The sequence below is a fragment of the Peromyscus californicus genome, unplaced genomic scaffold (assembly GCF_007827085.1).
Source record: "Peromyscus californicus insignis strain IS unplaced genomic scaffold, ASM782708v3 Scaffold_14__1_contigs__length_90479793_seg_2, whole genome shotgun sequence".
In the NCBI taxonomy this organism is placed as follows: Eukaryota; Metazoa; Chordata; class Mammalia; order Rodentia; family Cricetidae; genus Peromyscus; species Peromyscus californicus.
In genome coordinates this window covers 45,776,022-45,790,741 of record NW_026294436.1, presented here as the reverse complement: position 1 = coordinate 45,790,741, position 14,720 = coordinate 45,776,022, and the positions used below count along the sequence as shown (strand labels likewise).

Sequence of the window (14,720 nt, the reverse complement as noted above, 5' to 3'; positions counted from 1 at the left end):
AGAATTTAATTTTAGCTCCAGTATGGCTTCCACAGAACTTATCTCTAATGAAAATTTATATGGTTTTCATGTAAATGGGCAGAGGAAGTCCCTCAGAGACACTACAGGTTACCACTTACACTACACAAATAATATCCCTCCCCACCAGGTGAGCACTAAGCAGACAGTGGGAATCCCATGTGATGAGGTCAGGTTCTTTTGTGTGATCTACCCACTCAGCAAGAGTTTCTCTCTTGTTTTGTCTGCCTCTGACAGGATATCCATATCACCCAGAAGTCCAGAGTAGGATTAGAAAATTCAGTCAATAATTTTAAAAATCACCATCATTTTTCCATCTTGATCAAGGAACTTGATTTTTGCAAGCCTTAGACATAGGGAAATAAGTCACAGATGGATAGAATAAAGAGGCCTCACACATGGAGAAATAACCCATAAATGGATAGAAGAAAATAAGTCTTTATAAAAGACCAATTTTATGTATTAAATAGAACTTTGAATTTTAGTATTTCAGAGGAACAAAATGCCTTTTGAGAAGTTTTAATTGGTATTTATATTGGCACTACTACTACTACTACTACTACTACTACTACTACTACTACTACTACTACAGAATACCTGATAGCAGCAGGCTAAGGGAAGAAGTGAAAGGGACAGTGTCATCGAGGCAGGGAAGGCATAGCCACACCTGGGCCGGCAGGGGTATAAGGCCACTTACTCAGTTTAAGCAGGCGAAGAAAAACTGGAAGTTTTTTCTCTGGCTGGAAGTGGAGCTGGCCTAGAACCTTCATGTTCTGTCCTACACCTACCGGCTAGGCCCTGCATGGAGCAGGTCCCATTATCTACTAAAACAGCACCGCCAGCTAGGCCTGTAGCACATATTTCACATCCAACCATAGAACTATTATGAGTAAAAATGAGAGACATTTGGAGTTTTGTTAATAATGTATGAAGTCTTGGGAAAATAGTCAATAAAACAGTGGTAGGAGATGTGATCCTGTTGATACTCACTTTATTTATTTACTTATTTTCTGTTTCAGGGTTTGAACATAATCTTTCATGTAGCCTTGGCTCTCCTAAAGGTATGTCCATTTTCATCTTAAGTTATCAAATATGTTACTTCTTTTGCTTGGTACTAAAATCATTCCATTTGCAGCCTGTGACTCAATTTAGACTTTAAATATTTTATTATTTGTATGTTAGCGTGTGTGTGTGTGTGTGTGTGTGTGTGTGTGTGTGTGTGTGTGCGCGTGTGCGTGCGCGTGCGCGAGAGGACATCCCTCAGGAGTCAGTTCTCTCCTTCCACTGTGAGATCTAAAGATTGAACATAGGGCATCAGGGTTGCACAGCCATCATGCTAAACAAGTCTGCTTGGCACATAGAAAGATGACATCTCTGAGAAAGTATGATCCTCTCCCTGTCATCCTTGTAAGTTATCATTTATTTGGTATTTGTTTTTCTAAAAAGCCATTTCATCTTGCTAACACTTACTCCAAAAACATAAAAGATACTTTCATTCATAAGAGCTGTATAATAAGAGACAAAGTTGAAACCTACTTTCTGTTAAAATTAAGCCATTTTTTTTCTAAAAATACTTCTTATCATAATAACATCCCTGGAGGCACCTAAACATATAATTGAATTATTTAAAAGCTTCTATAATATACTAAAAAAGAAACTACTTCATTTCAATTTCTTGTTCTTTCCCTGATAGCTGGAAATATATGACACTTTAGAATTCAATTATAATTACCTTGCTGAATTTTATATCAACATATCAATATAGCTCTAACAGTATAGTAATAGTAAGACATTTGTTACAGAGTTGGTTTAAAAAAAAAAAGAACCCAAAGAAGACATTCTGCTACTGAAGATGAAAATTGCCTTTCTTTTCCCTAATAAGTTTGTGGTTAAAGCACAGACATTGGGCCTGGACAGTTCTGTTTTCAGCCTGTTTATGTGCTTTGAACTTCAGTTTTGAGATAATAATAAAATTAATTTATGGTATTATAATTAAATAATATTGTATATTAAATTTCTTAGTAACTGTCTAGATATTTGCTACCTACTTGACATTAGCTGTTATTATTATGGTCATGTCTCTGGTCCTTATGACTGGATCAGATGCTCTTAATCCTGGAGCCCGCTCTCCAGTTCCCCACTTAAACGGTTTTCATAAAATGGCATACATATATTTACCTAATCCCTTCATAAAATTGTGGATCTTGACTTTGATTTTTTCCTGATATTAAAATAAAATCAAAACTTAATCACATGCTCTCTCAGCAAGGCTAGAATAAAGCTTAATAATGACAAGGCAGGGAAAGTATTATTATTTAGTAGTATTACTAAAAATACCATCAAATCATAAGTATGTACAAGGAAGTCTAACAAGGTTCTAATTTTTTCTATAATTTCTAATTTTCCTTTTCACTCTCAGGCATTTTATGCTTTCCAAAAGTCTTTTTCCTGTGTATTGGTAGCTCATTTCCTAATATTTAGTTTGTCTTTATGTAACCCAGTGCTATCCCTCTAGATAGGACCTTTACTGTGCACCAGCTTAATACTGTAGCTATTGACTAATTAGTTAGCAAAGATACAGGAGGAACCACTGGTAAAGAGGGAATCTATGCTTGAAACTACCTTGTATGAATCCTGAAACTGACTCCACACAGAGATGGAAAATACATGGGACTCCATTGAAGTGAATGCCATCGATCTGATTATTCTACCTGGTGGAAGGAACATTCAGCCATACACAATAATGACTGACTTCTCATTTCTCATATGCCAGAAAAAGGGAATGTGTATCTGTTTATATAAAAGTTAAAACTTGGATAACTTTTCAGTAGTTCTGAGCCTGACTGAATTTGAAGTAGAACCTGTCTGTATTAGAAGTGATTTCTTTTGCATCTTCTGAGCTGAGTGCTAGCATAAGCACAGCCCAGGTGATAACTGAAGAGGTGCCTAAAGTTGTCTGAAATGTTATATCTCATAATGACAAAGCTCAAGTTAGTTGCTTTCTTTTTTATTTACTACTAGTACATACTAACTGAACTCCATAATAGAATTCTTTGTAGTATTTTATATATGTGCATAATGTACTTTGATCAGGTTTACCCAGCTATGCTTGCCTCCCTCCCCCATGCTACTGTTCCCTTCCTCTACTCTAATAGTCCCCTTTCTTTCCTGTCCTTTTTTTTAAACAGCTGCATTTGTCATGTGGAAGAAAATATGCAATATTTGTCTTTCTGTGTTTGACACATTTTGCTTAGCACGGTGACCTTCAGTTCCATTTATTTTCTGGAAAATTACATAAATCCATTCTTTATAGCCAACAAATCTGTCATGGGTATTTACTGCATTTTCTTTATTGTCTGTTGGTGAGCACCTAGACTGATTATATATCTTGACTATTGTGAATAGTGTCACTGTAAACATAGATGTGCAAGTGTCTGTAATGTGCTGGCTTGGATTTCTTCAGGTATATATCCCTTAAGAATGGTACAGCTGGATTGTATGGAAGTTCTATTTTTAGTTTGTGAAAAATTTTCATATTGATGCCCAGAATGACTGCTTGAGTTGATACACCTAACCAATGGGATGTTAGGGTTCATTTTCCCCTTGACATCACCAGTGTTTTCGTTTTGTTTGTGTGTGTTTGTTTGAGATAGGGTCTCACATATGCATACAGTAGTTAAGATCATGTGGACACTGGAGCCAGACTATTCACCTTCAAGTTTCATCTCCAATGATGCATTCAGTTCATACCCAAGAGTCTGCAAACTCTTTACTGCCCCAACACTGTTTGAAAGTCCAATCCAAAGCCTCCTTAGACTGCAACAAACTAAACTCTCAGTGCCTTAACAGGAAAAAGTCACAACAAAAGTTACATGCTTCCAAGATACAGTGTGGACAGGCACATACAAACATTTATATTCCAAAGGCAGGAATCGAAAAATAGTCAGAAATCATCCCAAAGTAAGAGGAAAACCAAATAAAGCTTGCGTTAAAGCTTAAATCTCTGTTAGTTGATCCACACTGGTGGCCTGTAAGCAGCTGTAAACATGGCAGCACCATCCTGCAGCCTGGCTGATGGGGCCTCTCTCAGACTGGCTCTGCTCTCTACCTACAACTCTCCTCAGCGAGTTCTGCTCACTGCTGCCCTCTCTGCCTTCCTGGAGTCTCTGCTGCAGCTTTACCTTCCATCCTTGAAGGGACTGCCTACAGGGATTCTCTCCCTGTAATACACTGCCTGCACTCCCAGGCTCTCCTTTGACATCTCAGTGAAAGCCTCCATGACCCCACAGTTCTTACATTCTTCATGACTACAGAACCAGCATTACTTGGGTGTTGCCAAAGTCTTCTGCCAACATAAGCTATTCCTGGGCCCACTTAAACCGTGACTGGCCTTTCAGCTAAGTATAGGAAGTGAGTCTCTAGGTTCTTTGGTTGTACAGGACACCCCAGATCTTATCTCAAGTGTTGGAATCAAATTTTTATTTCTACATCCATGAGCCCTTGACAGATGGGATTCTTGCAGAATGCTGAGATGTTCTTGTCCAGGCTTATAGCACTTGGCTTTTTAATGTTATAGCAACTTCATATTCCTTGCCCCACATTTTACACATCCTCTGCTTCTGACTAAACTGCAAATTAAAAAGAAAAAAAGTCTACTCTTCTCCTTTCCCTCCCATTTATCACTATAAATCTGGCTAAATTAGCAGTCTGAATGTTTTGCCGCCTTGAATGTCCCTCAAGGACACTATACACCACTTTGGTGATGGCTAGCTTTTGGTGATAAATATTTGAGAGGAACTTGTTTTAGAAGGCAGAATTTAGGCAAACATGACAGTTTATCAGTTGATTGCCACCAAGCCTGATGGCCTGGATTCAATCCCTAGGAACCTATGGTAGAAGGAGAGAACCAACTCTGGCAACTTGTTCTGTGACCTCTACAAGCATGCTGTGTCATACATACAAGTTGCCCCACACACACACCACCATATAAAAAGTAATAAAAGAAACTTTTTGAATAGGGACAATTTATTTTGGTTCATGATTTTAGTTTCAAGTTTAGATTGAAGTTTCCTCCAAGGTTGATTGGATAGTTTGCTTTGAGACTGCGGTGAGGTAAAGCTTCCTGGTGGTCTAAGCACATGGCAAAGTCTCCTCACCCAAGAATGGCCAGAAAGAAGAAAAAGATGAGACAGGTTCTGCAGGAGATACCGTCCCAACCAATCCACTTTTCCAAGCAGGCCTCACTGATGAGAATTTCCACCGCTCTCTGAGGCAGGATGGAAAGAAAAACTTTGGTGACATGAGAAGGGAATGGGGCTCCTCACCCAGAGTCCAGTTGAAGCCTCTCCCCAGTAAAAGCAACAAGGATTCCAGCACAATGACCAACTGCTTAAGGCCTGCCTCCCTTCCCAGCTGTAAACCTGCCATAACTCTTCAAGGCATCTCCTAAGCAACCCTATAATCTCACTTTCAAAAGAGAATAAAGAGGATTTCTTAGCAGCCTTTTGAGATGTAACTCAACAGTCACCAGAATGGTATATATAGCTAATTGTGACTCTTGTGAAGCCTGTACCCATAAATGGGTATGTTTTATCTACACCCATGTGAATCAGTGTAATTACCTTTCTTTCCAGAGCGCCTCTTTTCCTCCTAACCCTCATACCTAAGCCTGTATTAAAATACCTCTAATAAAGTCTCCAACTCTGCTTAGTTTTAAAGTGGCTAATCCTGAAATTCTCAACATTAATATTACAAATCCTAGTTTGGCTTGAGTTCAGATCCCTAAAAGCTTAGGGGAACTCCGAGCAGCTGAGGATGACAGTATAGATCTATGTTTCTGTAACCTTACTACTAATAGTCCCAATAGTAGCATCAAGTTATGTATAAATCCATCAATGGGTCGATCCATTAATTAATTAATGGTCAGAGACGTCATGTTCTAGTCTCTTCTCAGTGAAAACACAGGCTTCTACATGAACCTTTTGTGGGGATACTTCATATCCAAACCATGATAATCTTTATTGTCTACCTCCCACAAAGTATCAGGACATGGACAAAATGGAACTAAGTGTGGCCTCTATCTGATTTGGAAGAGAATTCCCATTTCTGTTTGATAAAACTGAAACTTTTACTGCCCACATTTCTATCAGTTTTCTGGTCTTTCAGACCCTGACTTGAGTCACTCAGTAAGCTCTGCTCACATCATTCTAACTCTCTGTAGCTCTCTTCTCCAAAAATTTCCAGATTTTTCCTGCAAACTAATTCCAAAGGCTTCTCACATTGTCTATCATATAGGAATGGCAGTGGCCCTTGGAAACAATTTTCTACCAGCCAGCCTCCAGGCATTATACCAAATACTTGAGATGACCAACCTTATAAAGAGAAAGAATTTATTTTTGATTATGATGTCACATGTTCCAGTCCAAGACTGATTGGCCCTGTTGCTTTTGAGCCTGTGCTGAGGCATCATATCACAGCCATAGCGTATAACAGCAAAACTGTTCCCCACAGAGCCAGGGAGGAAAAGGAGAGGAAAGGGAGCAGGTTCCCACAGTCTACTTCAATTGCAGATCTTTGGTGTCCTAAATACTCTAGTAGACTCTGTCTCTTAAAAATACTATAACCGTCCAATAGTGCTCTCTGACAACCAAACCTTTAGCATATGCTCCTTTGGAGGACATTCTGGACACAAACAATATCAATAAGGCACAAAGCATTCTCTGTTAGTGTCTTCATATGGCCAAAGGAGGAGTAAAGAAAATGGGCTTAATAGAGAACCAAGAATTCCAGAATTAGGAGCTGTTTGTGAGAGGTGTTGGAGCACACACCCCAATTATTTAGCACGGGGCTGATGAGTTCAGTATTCCTTCAACTTTCCAAAAGATGATTTCCACTTCCTTTTCTGCTGCCCTTGGGAAGGACTGACATGTTCCTGAGGCTCTGCCTGTGCTGTGGAAGACCTTGTTTGAATGCCATATGTACTAGGGAGGAAAACATGCTCAAACTAGACAGTGAGTTTTGGGTCTCCTTAGCATTTGACACAGCACTTTTGAGTTCACAGTTCTTGTTTCTGTGCTCAAAGATGGGAGAATAAGAAAAACTGAAGGTTCAGATGTGGTTTTTTCAATCTGCTTTCAAGTTAGAAGTGGAAAGACCTGGAGTTGGAGAGGAAACTGGTCCTCTCAGATTTGCAGTGGTTTCTGCTTGTAGGAAGGGTTTTTTTCATTGCTGAAGGAGCACTGGCTCTCCTGCTGGTGGCAGTAGAGCTCTACTCATAGATGTGGGGATGCTTTAACAGCACAGCACCAAGTTATGTGGCCTTGGCCCTTCCTCTGTTTTGTGTTGCATTTGTGAAACTCATTCCAACATCTCTCTTTATTTGAACTGTTTGGTTTTTTTTTTATGTTAGTCTAATGTATCCTCTGTTTTATGATAGATTAATGCTAAAACAAACCAATAAATACATATACAGGATTTCTGCTTACTGTAGAATGCTCAGGTAATTTTGTTCCAGAAATAATGCATTTTATGAAGTAGGGATCTATATTGGCGGCGGGGAGTCCATTATCACAGTGCATTGTACATATCAAATCTTATTTTAAGTTTATTGAGGCAATCTTTCATTGTTTATCTCTCAGGAGGCAGTCTAAAGTGCCAGGAATCAAGTTTAGTAAGCATGTCATTGTCCCAAGCATCCAGTAATTAATTTGATCTCATAGTACCATAAGAAATATGAGATCATTTGGCAGAAACAGAATAAAACCTCCTTGCCCCATTTTTGTGAGCAAAGTACGTTCTCAGCATAAATTCACGCAAGTTTTCAACCCCTTTACTTAAAAAATCTTTCTTCATCTTTATCCTCCACTGCTTTGTTTCCTTCTGCCTTTTAGTATGGATATGTTCAGCGTTCATTCCATGGCCAGCTTCCCATCCATGTTCTTGATCCCATCTTTCTTGCCTCACTTCCTGTCACAGTAGTTTGGCCTGGTTTTTTTTTTTTTTTTTTTTTTTTTTTTTCCAGGTCCTGGGTTATGTGTGCATGGTGAGGAGAAATAGAGATAATATTTGATATCCTAAAGTTGCCATGGTTGTAGTAGGAAAGGCTAGTGAGTGTACAATTAAAATTGTCCTGTCTTTTAAGGAACTTTGGGGCCAGGCATAATGGCATACTTCTTTAATCCCAGCACTCCAACCTGATCTATATATGAGTTACAGGCCACTAGGGCTACATATCAAGACTCTGCCTCAAAAAAGTAAAAATGGGGGAGGTTTGGCAACCTAAAGATGGAGTGCTAGCTTTATTCTGGGAAAACTAGGAAAAATTTTTTAAAGATCATAACTAAACTCAGAACAGAGAATTTTTGTTTGTTTTTTGTTTTCTGAGACAGGGTTTCTCTGTATAACTTTGTACCTTTCCTGGAACTCACTCTGTAGACCAAGCGGGACTCAAACTCACAGAGACCTGCCTGCCTCTGCCTCTGCCTCTGCCTCTGCTGGGATTAAAGGCGTGCGCCACCACCGCCCGCCCAGCAAGAACAGAGAATTTTAGGCAGAGCTAGCAGCATGCAGATGTTCACAAAAGGAGAAATTCAAATGTTGAATAAGTATTCAGCATCTCTAGCCATCAGGGAAATTAAAATTAAAACTACTTTGAGATTCCATTCCATCCCAGTCAGAATGCCCATCATCAAGAAAACAAATGAGGAGCAGGAAAGATGGCTCAGCAGTCAGAGCACAGGCTGCTCTGCCAGAAGATCCAGATTCAGCTCACAGTACCCACATGGTGGTTCATAGCCATCCTTAACTACAGTTCCAGGGGGTCCAACTCCCTCTTCTGATTTCCAAGGGCATTAGGCATATATGCACTGCACATACATGCATACAAGATTTCATAAAATAAAATATATACAAAAGATTTTTTTTTAAAGTAGTAACAAATGCTGGGAGGATATGGGGAAAGAATAACCTATATCCACTGTTGCAGCCATTATGGAAATCAGTGTGAAGGCTACTCAAAAAAACTAAAACTAAAACTACTGTGTCCTCGCAATGCCACTCCTGGGCATATACTCAAAGGACTCTACATCCTATTACAGAGATATGTGCACATCCTTGTTTATCATTGCTGCCTTCATAGTAGCTAGGAAATGAAATAGGTTAGATGTCCATCAACAGAATGGATTATGAAAATATGGTATGTAAATACAATGGAATTTTATTCAGCCTTAAAGGAAATTGAAGTTATGAAAATTTCAGGAAAATGAATGGAAATGGAAAATACTATATTCACTCAGATAATTCAGACTCAGAAAGACAAATACCATATGTTCTCTCTTTGTTTTGTTTTTGTTTTTCGAGACAGGGTTTCTCTGTATAGCCCAGGCTGTCCTGGAACTCGCTCTGTAGACCAGGCTGGCCTTGAACTCACAGAGATATACCTGCCTCTGCCTCCTGAGTGCTGGGATTAAAGGCGTGCGCCACCACCACCCAGAATGTATGTTTTCTCTTATATGAAGAGCCCAGCCTTTATCTGTTAGATATGTATATCCAAGAGAAGGTAAATAAGTAGACGCCAAGAAATAGAAAGGGGCCCATTAGAGTGGGAAAAGTAACAGGGAGGACTTAAGGGAGAACACGAGGAAGACAATAGATCACAGTGGGTGGGGAGAGTGCAGGGCCAAATAGCACAGCAGGGAAGAGGACGGACTGATGGAGAGTGAAAAGAACCAACGAAGGGAAATATGAAAATCACATATGGAAATGTACTATTTTTAAGCTAATTTAAGTAAAATGTATAAAAATAAATAAGTTGTTAGTGAAACTATCTAGCCTGAGTCCTTTGCTGTGAAGTTCTAAAGACCAAAGCAAAGGACTGTTTGTGCATTTTCACCTGAAGCTAGATTGTAGCTAAAGTTTTCCTGCCTGGCCCACAGTCAGGGCAAATCTCTCTCACCTGCCAGTCCCACAGCCGCTTAGACCCAACCAAGTAAACACAGAGACTTATATTGGTTACAAACTGTATGGCCGTGGCAGGCTTCTTGCTAACTGTTCTTACAGCTTAAATTAATCCATTTCTATAAATTTATACCTTGCCACATGACTCATGGCTTACCAGCATCTTCACATGCTGTTTGTCATCGTGGCGGCTGGCAGCGTCTCTCTGACTCAGCCTTCCACTTCCCAGCTTTATTCTCCTCCTTGTCCCGCCTATACTTCCTGCCTGGCCACTGGCCAATCAGTGATTTATTTATTGACCAATCAGCAACACATTTGCCATACAGACCATCCCACAGCACTAGATTTTTTTAAAAGATTTTATTTTATGTGTATGAACATTTTGGATACACATATGTCTGTGCACTGCATGTATACAGTGCCCATAGAAGGCAGGAAATGGCACTGAATCTCTGGAACTAGGGTTGTGAATGTCTTTAAGCTACTATGTGGGTGCTGGGAATTGAACCCAGGCCCTCTGTAAGAGCAGCAAATGCTCTGAACTCCTGAGCCATCTCTCTAGTCCCTGAAACTAGATATTAATCAAACTAGATAACCTTCTGACAATTTACTCCTTTACAAAATGAAGGCACAAGAAAATACAGTTTGCAAGGCTCTAAATTTCTTTCATAGATACTATCTCAATCTGTGCTACACACATATGTGTGTTTGTGCATGTGTATATATACATCTATGCATGTAGATTTGAGTACATACGTGTGTATATGTTTGTATATGTCTCATACAGCTTAATCATTTAATGAATAGATGACAATCATCTTAAAATTATGACATTTGTTAAGGTGCTTGACTAAATTTATGTGTATATATTACTTAAGAAATTGGCACAGGGGCTCGAGAGATGGCTCAGCAGTTTATGAGTGCATACTGTTCTTGCAGAGAAGTTGAATTTAGTTCTCCTCACCCACATCACGGAGTTCACAACCACCTGTAACTCCAGCTCCAGGGGATCTGATACCTCAGCACCTGTGCTCACATACACACACCCACACGCCTATACATAATTAAAGTAAAATAAATCTTTGTTTAGTGACAGGATAATATAAAATTAGGAGAATATTCTATTTATTGTATTTAAAGGTGAATAATAGTAGTTTCTAGTCTACCTTGAAATCCATTTTAGAAGCATGTTTGAGTGTTACTAGTATGCTGTGGTATTTCTAGTGCACACCTCTGGACTATGTTCATCCTATCATATTTATACATATTTAAGTAATATTTTGAAGCTATGCAGAAAAACAGCTGACTTCTGTTATAAAATTTTTTGACTGATTTTACTACTGTAATATCAATGGATTCTCAAAGTGAATCATCAAATCATCAACACTTTAGTGAGCAAAATTAGTCTATTTTCTGCTGAATATCAATGCTAGCAACCCACACAGATAAAGAGTCATGAAAACTTATTGATCACTGACCACGTCTAACCAAAGCCCTAACTGTGTAATAATAATGTAACTGTATAACATTTATAAGTTGTGAGGTGCACTTAAATGCCTTTTTTTTTTTTTTTAATTTTTTGAGACAGGATTTCTCTGTGTAGCCTTGGCTGTCCTGAAACTCACTCTGTAGACCAGGCTGGCCTCAAACTATCAGAGATCCACATGCCTCTGCCTCCTGAGTGCCTGGATTAAGGGTGTGCACCACCACTGCCTGGCCATAAATACCCTTTTAAGAAATTTATAAATAATAGCAAGGCACTTGTCTTTTACTATGTCCCTGAAATGTATCAGATGCTGTGTTAAGAACTTTTGAAATAATCTTCATGATCTTTAACTTTTTTCTCTTTGTTATAGTGAAATACATACAACATAAAATTCACCATTTTAACCATTTTCAGCTGTGCAGCTTGTATATTTGAAGGTGTTCCCATTATTATACAATAATAACAACCATCTCCAGACTTCTTCATCGTCCCCACCAGAAGCTGTTTACTTCTCATTGTCCTCCCAACCACTACTCTATGTTCAGTCTTACAAATTTTACTGTTGTAGGAACCTGATATAAGTGTAATGACAGCATTTGTTCCCTTCACTTAGCATAATGTGTAGCCCTTAATCTAGGCAAGTTTATTACTGTTATAGTGCACGGACTCACTGCTTAGGACCTTTGGCTCAAGTCATCCATGTAGGCAAGTGATGCAACAGAGTCCCAGTTGGTTCTCGCTCCCTGTGGAGTGAGTGTTTGCTGCCCTTAAGCTGTGGTATGTATGCATGTTTTAAACCTTACAGATACTGTGCAAAGAAGGGACTTTTTATAACCCACATGCTAGTCACACCTAGTAACTCTCAGTCAGAGTTCCCTGCTTTTTCATCTTGTACAGCAGGGGATTTTTAGATTGTAGTAAAATCAGTCTCTGTTTCACAAGTATTGCTTTGGTACGACAAGTAAAAAGAAAGCTTTTTAGTGAAATTATTTAAAGACTGTGTGTTTAAGATAGTTGTCCTAATTTTTTTAAAATGTTACTGGTTGAATAGGACAGAGGTAGAAAATCCAGAGACATTATATGAACAAATAATTGAATTTAGACTGCTGAACTCACTGCCATAAATGATCATAAAATTAAAATATTCTCTGCTCTTGACTAGCTAGAATAATAATTGATTCCTGAGTTTGGCTAAATCAGTGTTCTTTCATCGTCTTTCAGATGTATGAAGTCATTCTGAATGGCATGGAATGCTGTAGTCAAACTCCATTTTACGGCAACCAGCCACTGTGTGTGAGCTCATCATAGGGAGATATTATCAGAAGCCTTTTGTCAGAGGCTGTCACTGCTCAATAAGTTCTTATGACACTTTTTATCTGTGTGAGTTGCTAGTATTGCTTTTCAACATGAAATAGACTAATTCTGTTCATTAAGGTGTTGACAGTTTGATGAGTTGCTTTGAGAATTAATTGCTGTCATCACAATGGTATAAACCAGTCAGAAAAAATGTAACTGAAACATAAATTTATTTGATACTCAGTTTGCACATGTTGAAAAAGACTTAAATACTCTCCTTTTTACTAGAAATATAGCGACTAATACTGTGTCTGGCCGTTTCTCTCCTCTTGCTTTTCTTTGACTGTAAGAATTTAGTTTGAGGAAAGTTAAATTAATTTAGAGCAAAATCATTCATCTGTAGCATTTATAACATTGAGAGGTATATTTTTAATTTCTATTTCAAAAGATAAAGAGGTACATGAGGGAGGAACTATAAAAAGGTAGTTTCAATAGATAGAATGTTCCTCTCCCAGATCCCAGTGCAGAGGATTTGCCTAAAAGGTAGATGTCCCACTCCCTGCCATCTTTCAGATTCCAGTGCATTCTCTCCCTCTGTCCCTCCCTCCCCCTCCCTCCCTCCCTCCCTCCCTCCCTCCCTCTCTCTCTCTCTCTCTCTCTCTCTCTCTCTCTCTCTCTCTCTCTCTCTCTCTCTCTCTCTCTGTGTGTGTGTGTGTGTGTGTGTTTCCACAGCCTCCTAGGGGCATTGTCTTCATGTGCAAGTTAAAGCTAGGTCATTCCTACGTCCACATCGTATTCCCAGGAAGAGGAGAGGAGCAGAGAGTAGTGGAGAACAGGAAGCTTCTTTTAAGCAAATAAATTACATATTACACTTCTATTTACATTCATTGAACAAAAGTTTTGTTGATGGCCACACAACTATGGAAGAGCTAAGAAATAGTCTGTTCCTCAGCAGTCATATGCCCTGCTACAATTCTAATCTGTGCAGCAGGAGGAGCACATTTTCTTAGAGAATAATTACAATCTGTCAGTCTGTTGCACTAACCATTCAGTATCTGTGACCTGCTTCATTCACACACACACAGACACTTCCTCCAATGGAGACATTCCAAGGCTCTATTTAATTACTTCAAAACCACAGGGTTTTGGTAACCTGTATGTCTGTGTTATAAACAATGGGGTGCTCTAAAGGGCTTAGAGTCCTATGAACAAGGAGCCACAGAATTACATTAAAGTTCCAGTTAAGAACAACCACCTGGGATTTGGAGCTGTGCTATTACCAACAGTGAAAACCACTGGATTACTCATCAGAGTATCTTTAACCAGTTTCTGATGAAACTGAATATTTAACGTGAGCAGGAAATAGCAGACTCCATAGACAAGGACAAGAGATAATTGAGCATTGAAGAAAAGTTCAAAATTAGCCAGGTGGTGGTAATGGTGCACAGCTTTGATCCCAGCACTTGGGAGGCAGAGGCAGGTGGATCTCTGTGAGTTCGAGGCCAGCCTGGTTTACAGAGTAAGTTCCAGGACAGCCAGAGCTGTTAACACAGAGAAACCCTGTCTCAAAACAAAACAAAAAGCAAAAAAAGAGAAAGAAAGAAAACAAAATAAAAACTACATAAAAAAGAAACAAAAATTAAAATATGTGGAGAATTGTCCTCAACCCAAATGCCAAGTAGCTTCAAAAGAAAAAATATGAGGAAGAAGAGAGCTAGCAATTTGTGGCCAAGAAGAACCAAAGAGGAGGGGCAGCTCAGAGGCCCCTGTGTAGATGAATGTTCTGTGCAGCAACCTGATACCAGGAGCAGCAGTAGATGCTATGCTAGATGAAGAACCTAAGGGAGAGGAGAAAAGAAATGAGATGAACTCTTGCCAGCTGGGGCTTGCTGACCACTCAGCTGTGAGAGCATTGAGGGCAAACTGTGGCCAGAAGTTGGAGCTAATTGAGGCCAAGAGGTTTGGT

At 39.2% G+C, this 14,720-nt stretch overlaps 1 protein-coding gene and 1 long non-coding RNA gene across 6 annotated transcripts in view; one reads left to right on the top strand and one right to left on the bottom strand.

Moving 5' to 3' along the window:
• The window catches only part of Rabgap1l (RAB GTPase activating protein 1 like), a 589,856-nt gene that overhangs the window by 416,790 nt on the left and 158,346 nt on the right, over positions 1-14,720 (top strand). For all 5 annotated transcript variants that reach the window (XM_052737345.1, XM_052737344.1, XM_052737348.1 and 2 more), the window contains one exon: positions 1,038-1,079. In XM_052737345.1, coding sequence (XP_052593305.1) covers positions 1,038-1,079 — 42 coding nt within the window. The remainder of the gene's footprint in view (positions 1-1,037; positions 1,080-14,720) is intronic.
• LOC128109861 (uncharacterized) overlaps positions 1-14,720 on the bottom strand; it is a 62,662-nt gene that overhangs the window by 30,031 nt on the left and 17,911 nt on the right. The gene's annotated exons all lie outside the window — the stretch shown is intronic.